The sequence below is a fragment of the Rhinoderma darwinii genome, chromosome 1, assembly GCF_050947455.1.
Source record: "Rhinoderma darwinii isolate aRhiDar2 chromosome 1, aRhiDar2.hap1, whole genome shotgun sequence".
Classification (NCBI taxonomy): domain Eukaryota; kingdom Metazoa; phylum Chordata; class Amphibia; order Anura; family Rhinodermatidae; genus Rhinoderma; species Rhinoderma darwinii.
This window is the reverse complement of record NC_134687.1, coordinates 629472523-629485820: the sequence shown is the minus strand read 5'-3', so window position 1 is coordinate 629485820 and position 13298 is coordinate 629472523. Positions and strand designations below refer to the sequence as shown.

General features: G+C 34.9%; 1 protein-coding gene across 5 annotated transcripts in view; it reads right to left on the bottom strand.

Annotated features, from left to right (window-relative positions):
* Positions 1-13298, bottom strand: part of CNTFR (ciliary neurotrophic factor receptor) — a 440906-nt gene that overhangs the window by 51898 nt on the left and 375710 nt on the right. For all 5 annotated transcript variants that reach the window (XM_075842688.1, XM_075842662.1, XM_075842668.1 and 2 more), the window contains 2 exons: positions 3890-4007; positions 3211-3377 (listed from right to left, as the gene is read on the bottom strand). In XM_075842688.1, the coding sequence (XP_075698803.1) occupies positions 3211-3377; positions 3890-4007 (285 nt within the window). The remainder of the gene's footprint in view (positions 1-3210; positions 3378-3889; positions 4008-13298) is intronic.

The following is a 13298-nucleotide window of genomic DNA, read 5'->3' as shown; positions in this document are numbered from 1 at the left end:
ATACTGCCCCCTACCTACAAGAATATAACTAGTATAATACTGCTCCTATGTACAACAATATAACTACTATAATACTGCTCCTATGTACAAGAATATAACTACTATAATACTGCCCCTATATACAAGAATATAACTACTATAATACTGCCCCCTATGTACAAGAATATAACTACTATAATACTGCCCCTATATACAAGAATATAACTACTATAACATTGCCCCTATGTACAAGAATATAACTACTATAATACTGCCCCTATATACAAGACTATAACTACTATAATACTGCTCCCTATATACAAGAATATAACTATTATAATACTGCCCCTATACACAAGAATATAACTACTATAATACTGCCCCCTATATACAAGAATATAACTACTATAATACTGCCACCTATATACAAGAATATAACTACTATAATTCTGCTCCTATGTACAAGAATATAACTACTATAATACTGCCCCCTATATACAAGAATATAACTACTATAATACTGCCCCCTATGTACAAGAATATAACTACTATAATACTGCCCCTATATACAAGAATATAACTACTATAACACTGCCCCTATATACAAGAATATAACTACTATAATACTGCCCCCTATATACAAGAATATAACTACTATAATACTGCCCCCTATATACAAGAATATAACTACTATAATACTGCTCCCTATATACAAGAATATAACTACTATAATACTGCTCCTATATACAAGAATATAACTACTATAATACTGCCTCCTATATACAAGAATATAACTACTATAATACTGCTCCTATGTACAAGAATATAACTACTATAATATTGCCTCCTATGTACAAGAATATAACTACTATAATACTACCCCCTACGTACAAGAATATAACTAGTATAATACTGCCCCCTACCTACAAGAATATAACTAGTATAATACTGCCCCTATATACAAGAATAGAACTACTATAATACTGCCCCCTATATACAAGAACATAACTTCTATAATACTGCCCCCTATATACAAGAATATAACTACTATAATACTGCCCCTATATACAAGAATATAACTACTATAATACTGCTCCTATATACAAGAATATAACTACTATAATACTGCTTCATATATACAAGAATATAACTACTATAATACTGCCCCCTATATACAAGAATATAACTACTATAATTCTGCCCCCTATGTACAAGAATATAACTACTATAATACTGCCCCTATATACAAGAATATAACTACTATAATACTGCCCCCTATGTACAAGAATATAACTACTATAATACTGCTCCTATGTACAAGAATATAACTACTATAATACTGCCTCCTATATACAAGAATATAACTACTATAATACTGCTCCCTATATACAAGAATATAACCACTATAATACTGACCCTATATACAAGAATATAACTACTATAATACTGCTCCTATATACAAGAATATAACTACTATAATACTGCTCCCTATGTACAAGAATATAACTACTATAATACTGCCCCCTATGTACAAGAATATAACTACTATAATACTGCTCCTATGTACAAGAATATAACTACTATAATACTGCCTCCTATATACAAGAATATAACTACTATAATACTGCTCCTTATGTACAAGAATATAACTACTATAATACTGCCCCCTATGTACAAGAATATAACTACTATCATACTGCTCCTATGTACAAGAATATAACTACTATAATACTGCCTCCTATATACAAGAATATAACTACTATAATACTGCTCCCTATATACAAGAATATAACTACTATAATACTGACCCTATATACAAGAATATAACTACTATAATACTGCTCCTATATACAAGACTATAACTACTATAATACTGCCTCCTATGTACAAGAATATAACTACTATAATACTGCTCCTATATACAAGAATATAACTACTATAATACTGCTTCTATATACAAGAATATAACTACTATAATACTGCTTCTATATACAAGAATATAACTACTATAATACTGCCACCTATATACAAGAATATAACTACTATAATACTGCTCATATATACAAGAATATAACTACTATAATACTGCTCCTATATACAAGAATATAACTACTATAATACTACCCCCCTATGTACAAGAATATAACTACTATAATACTGCTCCTATATACAAGAATATAACGACTTCACGGAAAATCAGTACCTACCAAGAGCTGTGTGGAAACTTTCTGAACCACAACCTTACTATGCACTGATGAGGAGCAAATACTCCATAACAGTGAAATCTACAGATGCGGGTCACTGGTTTGGCTATAAACTAGAGTCATGTTACAAGGCTTTATATTGGTCAGACCTCGACTTACAGGGTAGTCACCAACAGGTGGCACTATAGCCAGTTATGTTTCTTCTGGAGGATCTCCAGTGTTTGGGTCATGCTGGACTTCATCCGCCGGTTCTTCGGGTTCTCCTTTCACATCTGCGATTCTGCACACGTTATAGACAGACAGAGCCGTCTCTTCCATGTAGTAATGTCACATCCTTGGGACCCTCGCCATGCATTGTTCGCCCCTTGGAGATGATGGGGTTAATTTCTCCTGCGACTCTTGGCGGTCTTGTAGAGAAGGCAGCCGGCAGCGGAGAGGGACTATGAGATGGAGAATGTCAGCGAGCCACAAAACCTCAGCAGTTTGACAGCCAGGTCCAAACGTTCTGCTTCCCATGTCTTTCCAATTTAATTAGTTTTATTGGCGCCGCAGTCACATGTGCTGCCAGAAGCGCGGTAAGCCAACGCAATTAAAACTAGAGCGGATTTCAGGACAAGCCGTGTGACATCGGGATGGCTCTGGAGCGGCGCTCACTCTCATCCCTCGCACTCGATTAACTCTCACTTTGATCCCACTTTGTTTTTCAGGAGTCTGCGGTTGATCCGTACTTCTTCCGCCTCCGCAGCGGCGTTACAGAGTGAGCGCAATTCTCAAAATGCTCAAACTTGTGCTTCTTCGCAGCACAGAGTATTTTAGGAGAGGAGTGTGCTGATTTGGTAGAAGATCACAAACCATTTTATATTAGGATGAATAAGGGTCCCCCAGTAGGACAGAGTATTTCAGGAGAGAAGTGCAAGGATAGGACTGCAAGGCAGGGGTAGTTTGAGTGGGGCTCACAGCAGCACAGAGTATTTCAGAGGGCGACGCTGTTATGATATATCTCATGTTATTCAGTGGAATATGTTACCTATTGTGAACTCATCGAAGCTGATGGTGGAGGAGCTCTTCCCCAGGGCGTTGGTGGCAATGACGGTCACTTCGTACTTCAGGGTGGAGAAGAGGCGGCTGTACTTGATGTGGCACCGGTTTTTGGGGAACGGGTCTCTCTCACAGTAGAGCTGCGTAGCCCCGTGTCTGTAGATACAACATAAAGAAATGACTCCTACCTGCATATAGATACTGAAAAAGGGGTCACTTATTTACTGGCATACACCACAGCGTTATACACAGGTCGTATCACTCCCATCATCCTACAGTTACTAAAGAGACACTGATTGTAATGAACGAAGTAGGATGATGGGAGTGATCTATACTGTGTACGGAGCTCTTGGATGACATGGAGTAATACACCCTATATACAGAGCTGTAGGATGATGGGTGTAGAATACACCCTGTATACAGAGGTCTAGGATGATAGGAGTGATACACCCTGTGTACAGAACGGTAGGATGATAGGAGTGATACACCCTGTGTACAGAACGGTAGGATGATAGGAGTGATACACCCTGTGTACAGAACGGTAGGATGATGGGAGTGATACACCCTACACATTCTAATTTTGAAGGGTCACCCCTTGCCATGTTCTAATGTTGGCAGTACTGGAGAAGTGATAGCCATCGGGCACGGAGGGGGGGGGGGGTACATACTTAACAGTGATGTTGAAATAGTTGGGGATGTAGCTCGGAATCGGAAGATGCCAACTGCAGTAGAAGGAGGAGGGATAATTATTAGACCTGCACATCAGCACCGGCTCCTTAGGAGGATCTGCAAGAAAGACGAAGCAACACGCTGGTCACTGACATGTCATATAATACAAACACCATATAATATACACTGGAGTGTAATAATACTGACTATTACTAGATATAACACCCTCCTATATAGTATAATATACCAGTCACTGGAGTGTAATAATACTGACTACTACTAGATATAACACCCCTCCTCTATAGTATAATATACCAGTCACTGGAGTGTAATAATACTGACTATTACTAGATATAACACCCTCCTCTATAGTATAATATACCAGTCACTGGAGTGTAATAATACTGACTATTACTAGATATAACACCCTCCTCTATAGTATAATATACCAGTCACTGGAGTGTAATAATACTGACTATTACTAGATATAACATCCCTCCTCTATAGTATAACATACCAGTCACTGGAGTGTAATAATACTGACTATTACTAGATATAACACCCCTCCTCTATAGTATAATATACCAGTCACTGGAGTGTAATAATACTGACTACTACTAGATATAACACCCCTCCTCTATAGTATAATATACCAGCCACTGGAGTGTAATAATACTGACTATTACTAGATATAACACCCCTCCTCTATAGTATAATATACCAGTCACTGGAGTGTAATAATACTGACTATTACTAGATATAACACCCTCCTCTATAGTGTAATATACCAGTCACTGGAGTGTAATAATACTGACTATTACTAGATATAACACCCCTCCTCTATAGCATAATATACCAGTCACTGGAGTGTAATAATACTGACTATTACTAGATATAACACCCCCTCCTCTATAGTATAATATACCAGTCACTGGAGTGTAATAATACTGACTATTACTAGATATAACACCCCTCCTATATAGTATAATATACCAGTCACTGGAGTGTAATAATACTGACTATTACTAGATATAACACCCTCCTATATAGTATAATATACCAGTCACTGGAGTGTAATAATACTGACTATTACTAGATATAACACCCTGCTCTATAGTATAATATACCAGTCACTGGAGTGTAATAATACTGACTATTACTAGATATAACACCCCTCCTCTATAGTATAATATACCAGTCACTGGAGTGTAATAATACTGACTATTACTAGATATAACACCCTCCTCTATAGTGTAATATACCAGTCACTGGAGTGTAATAATACTGACTATTACTAGATATAACACCCATCCTCTATAGTATAATATACCAGTCACTGGAGTGTAATAATACTGACTATTACTAGATATAACACCATCCTCTATAGTATAATATACCAGTCACTGGAGTGTAATAATACTGACTATTACTAGATATAACACCCCTCCTCTATAGTATAATATACCAGTCACTGGAGTGTAATAATACTGACTATTACTAGATATAACACCCTCCTCTATAGTGTAATATACCAGTCACTGGAGTGTAATAATACTGACTATTACTAGATATAACACCCATCCTCTATAGTATAATATACCAGTCACTGGAGTGTAATAATACTGACTATTACTAGATATAACACCCTCCTTTATAGTATAATATACCAGTCACTGGAGTGTAATAATACTGACTATTACTAGATATAACACCCTCCTCTATAGTATAATATACCAGTCACTGGAGTGTAATAATACTGACTATTACTAGATATAACACCCCTCCTCTATAGTATAATATACCAGTCACTGGAGTGTAATAATACTGACTATTACTAGATATAACACCCATCCTCTATAGTATAATATACCAGTCATTGGAGTGTAATAATACTGACTATTACTAGATATAACACCATCCTCTATAGTATAATATACCAGTCACTGGAGTGTAATAATACTGACTATTACTAGATATAATACCCTCCTCTATAGTATAATATACCAGTCACTGGAGTGTAATAATACTGACTATTACTAGATATAACACCCCTCCTCTATAGTATAATATACCAGTCACTGGAGTGTAATAATACTGACTATTACTAGATATAACATCCCTCCTCTATAGTATAATATACCAGTCACTTGAGTGTAATAATACTGACTATTACTAGATATAACACCCTCCTCTATAGTATAATATACCAGTCACTGGAGTGTAATAATACTGACTATTACTAGATATAACACCCCTCCTCTATTGTATAATATACCAGTCACTGGAGTGTAATAATACTGACTATTACTAGATATAACACCCTCCTCTATAGTATAATATACCAGTCACTGGAGTGTAATAATACTGACTATTACTAGATATAACACCCTCCTCTATAGTATAATATACCAGTCACTGGAGTGTAATAATACTGACTATTACTAGATATAACACCCTCCTCTATAGTATAATATACCAGTCACTGGAGTGTAATAATACTGACTATTACTAGATGTAACACCCTCCTCTATAGTATAATATACCAGTCACTGGAGTGTAATAATACTGACTATTACTAGATGTAACACCCTCCTCTATAGTATAATATACCAGTCACTGGAGTGTAATAATACTGACTATTACTAGATACAACACCCTCCTCTATAGTATAATATACCAGTCACTGGAGTGTAATAATACTGACTATTACTAGATATAACACCCTCCTCTATAGTATAATATACCAGTCACTGGAGTGTAATAATACTGACTATTACTAGATATAACATCCCTCCTCTATAGTATAATATACCAGTCACTGGAGTGTAATTTTTACTGACTATTACTAGATATAACACCCCTCCTCTATAGTGTAATATACCAGTCACTGGAGTGTAATAATACTGACTATTACTAGATATAACACCCCTCCTCTATACTATAATATACCAGTCACTGGAGTGTAATAATACTGACTATTACTAGATATAACACCCTCCTCTATAGTATAATATACCAGTCACTGGAGTGTAATAATACTGACTATTACTAGATATAACACCCCTCCTCTATAGTATAATATACCAGTCACTGGAGTGTAATAATACTGACTATTACTAGATATAACACCCCTCCTCTATAGTATAATATACCAGTCACTGGAGTGTAATAATACTGACTATTACTAGATATAACACCCTCCTCTATAGTATAATATACCGGTCACTGGAGTGTAATAATACTGACTATTACTAGATATAACACCCTCCTCTATAGTATAATATACCAGTCACTGGAGTGTAATAATACTGACTATTACTAGATATAACACCCCTCCTCTATAGTATAATATACCAGTCACTGGAGTGTAATAATACTGACTATTACTAGATATAACACCCATCCTCTATAGTATAATATACCAGTCATTGGAGTGTAATAATACTGACTATTACTAGATATAACACCATCCTCTATAGTATAATATACCAGTCACTGGAGTGTAATAATACTGACTATTACTAGATATAACACCCTCCTCTATAGTATAATATACCAGTCACTGGAGTGTAATAATACTGACTATTACTAGATATAACACCCCTCCTCTATAGTATAATATACCAGTCACTGGAGTGTAATAATACTGACTATTACTAGATATAACATCCCTCCTCTATAGTATAATATACCAGTCACTGGAGTGTAATAATACTGACTATTACTAGATATAACACCCTCCTCTATAGTATAATATACCAGTCACTGGAGTGTAATAATACTGACTATTACTAGATATAACACCCCTCCTCTATTGTATAATATACCAGTCACTGGAGTGTAATAATACTGACTATTACTAGATATAACACCCTCCTCTATAGTATAATATACCAGTCACTGGAGTGTAATAATACTGACTATTACTAGATATAACACCCCTCCTCTATAGTATAATATACCAGTCACTGGAGTGTAATAACACTGACTATTACTAGATATAACACCCTCCTCTATAGTATAATATACCAGTCACTGGAGTGTAATAATACTGACTATTACTAGATATAACACCCTCCTCTATAGTATAATATACCAGTCACTGGAGTGTAATAACACTGACTATTACTAGATATAACACCCTCCTCTATAGTATAATATACCAGTCACTGGAGTGTAATAATACTGACTATTACTAGATATAACACCCTCCTCTATAGTATAATATACCAGTCACTGGAGTGTAATAATACTGACTATTACTAGATACAACACCCCTCCTCTATAGTATAATATACCAGCCACTGGAGTGTAATAATACTGACTATTACTAGATATAACACCCTCCTCTATAGTATAATATACCAGTCACTGGAGTGTAATAATACTGACTATTACTAGATATAACACCCCTCCTCTATAGTATAATATACCAGTCACTGGAGTGTAATAATACTGACTATTACTAGATATAACACCCTCCTCTATAGTATAATATACCAGTCACTGGAGTGTAATAATACTGACTATTACTAGATGTAACACCCTCCTCTATAGTATAATATACCAGTCACTGGAGTGTAATAATACTGACTATTACTAGATGTAACACCCTCCTCTATAGTATAATATACCAGTCACTGGAGTGTAATAATACTGACTATTACTAGATGTAACACCCTCCTCTATAGTATAATATACCAGTCACTGGAGTGTAATAATACTGACTATTACTAGATACAACACCCTCCTCTATAGTATAATATACCAGTCACTGGAGTGTAATACTACTGACTATTACTAGATATAACACCCTCCTCTATAGTATAATATACCAGTCACTGGAGTGTAATAATACTGACTATTACTAGATATAACATCCCTCCTCTATAGTATAATATACCAGTCACTGGAGTGTAATTTTTACTGACTATTACTAGATATAACACCCTCCTCTATAGTATAATATACCGGTCACTGGAGTGTAATAATACTGACTATTACTAGATATAACACCCTCCTCTATAGTATAATATACCAGTCACTGGAGTGTAATAATACTGACTATTACTAGATATAACACCCTCCTCTATAGTATAATATACACCGGAGTGTAATAATACTGACTATTACTAGATATAACACCCTCCTCTATAGTATAATATACCGGTCACTGGAGTGTAATAATACTGACTATTACTAGATATAACACCCTCCTCTATAGTATAATATACCAGTCACTGGAGTGTAATAATACTGACTATTACTAGATATAACACCCTCCTCTATAGTATAATATACCAGTCACTGGAGTGCAATAATACTGACTATTACTAGATATAACACCCTCCTCTATAGTATAATATACCAGTCACTGGAGTGTAATAATACTGACTATTACTAGATATAACACCCTCCTCTATAGTGTAATATACCAGTCACTGGAGTGTAATAATACTGACTATTACTAGATATAACACCCTCCTCTATAGTATAATATACCAGTCACTGGAGTGTAATAATACTGACTATTACTAGATATAACACCCTCCTCTATAGTATAATATACCGGTCACTGGAGTGTAATAACACTGACTATTACTAGATATAACACCCTCCTCTATAGTATAATATACCAGTCACTGGAGTGTAATAATACTGACTATTACTAGATATAACATCCTCCTCTATAGTATAATATACCAGTCACTGGAGTGTAAGAATACTGACTATTACTAGATATAACATCCCTCCTCTATAGTATAATATACCAGTCACTGGAGTGTAATAACACTGACTATTACTAGATATAACACCCCTCCTCTATAGTATAATATACCAGTCACTGGAGTGTAATAATACTGACTATTACTAGATATAACACCCCTCCTCTATAGTATAATATACCAGTCACTGGAGTGTAATAACACTGACTATTACTAGATATAACACCCTCCTCTATACTATAATATACCAGTCACTGGAGTGTAATAATACTGACTATGAATAGATATAACACCCTCCTCTATAGTGTAATATACCAGTCACTGGAGTGTAATAATACTGACTATTACTAGATATAACACCCTCCTCTATACTATAATATACCAGTCACTGGAGTGTAATAATACTGACTATTACTAGATATAACACCCTCCTCTATAGTATAATATACCAGTCACTGGAGTGTAATAATACTGACTATTACTAGATATAACACCCCTCCTCTATAGTATAATATACCAGTCACTGGAGTGTAATAATACTGACTATTACTAGATATAACACCCCTCCTCTATAGCATAATATACCAGTCACTGGAGTGTAATAATACTGACTATTACTAGATATAACATCCCTCCTCTATAGTATAATATACCAGTCACTGGAGTGTAATAATACTGACTATTACTAGATATAACACCCTCCTCTATAGTATAATATACCAGTCACTGGAGTGTAATAATACTGACTATTACTAGATATAACACCCCTCCTCTATAGTATAATATACCAGTCACTGGAGTGTAATAATACTGACTATTACTAGATATAACACCCCTCCTCTATACTATAATATACCAGTCACTGGAGTGTAATAATACTGACTATTACTAGATATAACACCCCTCCTCTATAGTATAATATACCGGTCACTGGAGTGTAATAATACTGACTATTACTAGATATAACACCCTCCTCTATAGTATAATATACCAGTCACTGGAGTGTAATAATACTGACTATTACTAGATATAACATCCCTCCTCTATAGTATAATATACCAGTCACTGGAGTGTAATAATACTGACTATTACTAGATATAACACCCTCCTCTATAGTATAATATACCAGTCACTGGAGTGTAATAACACTGACTATTACTAGATATAACACCCTCCTCTATAGTATAATATACCAGTCACTGGAGTGTAATAACACTGACTATTACTAGATATAACACCCTCCTCTATAGTATAATATACCAGTCACTGGAGTGTAATAACACTGACTATTACTAGATATAACACCCTCCTCTATAGTATAATATACCAGTCACTGGAGTGTAATAACACTGACTATTACTAGATATAACACCCCTCCTCTATAGTATAACATACCAGTCACTGGAGTGTAATAATACTGACTATTACTAGATATAACACCCCTCCTCTATAGTGTAATATACCAGTCACCGGAGTGTAATAATACTGACTATTACTAGATATAACACCCTCCTCTATAGTATAATATACCAGTCACCGGAGTGTAATAATACTGACTATTACTAGATATAACACCCTCCTCTATAGTATAATATACCAGTCACTGGAGTGTAATAATACTGACTATTACTAGATATAACATCCCTCCTCTATAGTATAATATACCAGTCACTGGAGTGTAATAATACTGACTATTACTAGATATAACACCCCTCCTCTATAGTATAATATACCAGTCACTGGAGTGTAATAATACTGACTATTACTAGATATAACACCCCTCCTCTATACTATAATATACCAGTCACTGGAGTGTAATAATACTGACTATTACTAGATATAACACCCCTCCTCTATAGTATAATATACCGGTCACTGGAGTGTAATAATACTGACTATTACTAGATATAACACCCTCCTCTATAGTATAATATACCAGTCACTGGAGTGTAATAATACTGACTATTACTAGATATAACATCCCTCCTCTATAGTATAATATACCAGTCACTGGAGTGTAATAATACTGACTATTACTAGATATAACACCCCTCCTCTATAGTGTAATATACCAGTCACTGGAGTGTAATAATACTGACTATTACTAGATATAACACCCCTCCTCTATACTATAATATACCAGTCACTGGAGTGTAATAATACTGACTATTACTAGATATAACACCCTCCTCTATAGTATAATATACCAGTCACTGGAGTGTAATAATACTGACTATTACTAGATATAACACCCCTCCTCTATAGTGTAATATACCAGTCACTGGAGTGTAATAATACTGACTATTACTAGATATAACACCCCTCCTCTATAGTATAATATACCAGTCACTGGAGTGTAATAATACTGACTATTACTAGATATAACACCCTCCTCTATAGTATAATATACCAGTCACTGGAGTGTAATAATACTGACTATTACTAGATATAACACCCCTCCTCTATAGTGTAATATACCAGTCACTGGAGTGTAATAATACTGACTATTACTAGATATAACACCCCTCCTCTATACTATAATATACCAGTCACTGGAGTGTAATAATACTGACTATTACTAGATATAACACCCTCCTCTATAGTATAATATACCAGTCACTGGAGTGTAATAATACTGACTATTACTAGATATAACATCCCTCCTCTATAGTATAATATACCAGTCACTGGAGTGTAATAATACTGACTATTACTAGATATAACACCCCTCCTCTATAGTGTAATATACCAGTCACTGGAGTGTAATAATACTGACTATTACTAGATATAACACCCCTCCTCTATAGTATAATATACCAGTCACTGGAGTGTAATAATACTGACTATTACTAGATATAACACCCTCCTCTATAGTATAATATACCAGTCACTGGAGTGTAATAATACTGACTATTACTAGATATAACACCCTCCTCTATAGTATAATATACCAGTCACTGGAGTGTAATAATACTGACTATTACTAGATATAACACCCTCCTCTATAGTATAATATACCAGTCACTGGAGTGTAATAATACTGACTATTACTAGATATAACACCCCTCCTCTATAGTATAATATACCAGTCACTGGAGTGTAATAATACTGACTATTACTAGATATAACACCCTCCTCTATAGTATAATATACCAGTCACTGGAGTGTAATAATACTGACTATTACTAGATATAACACCCCTCCTCTATAGTGTAATATACCAGTCACTGGAGTGTAATAATACTGACTATTACTAGATATAACACCCCTCCTCTATAGTATAATATACCAGTCACTGGTGTGTAATAATACTGACTATTACTAGATATAACATCCCTCCTCTATAGTATAATATACCAGTCACTGGATTGTAATAATACTGACTATTACTAGATATAACACCCCTCCTCTATAGTATAATATACCAGTCACTGGAGTGTAATAATACTGACTATTACTAGATATAACACCCCTCCTCTATACTATAATATACCAGTCACTGGAGTGTAATAATACTGACTATTACTAGATATAACACCCCTCCTCTATAGTATAATATACCAGTCACTGGAGTGTAATAATACTGACTATTACTAGATATAACATCCCTCCTCTATAGTATAATATACCAGTCACTGGAGTGTAATAATACTGACTATTACTAGATATAACACCCCTCCTC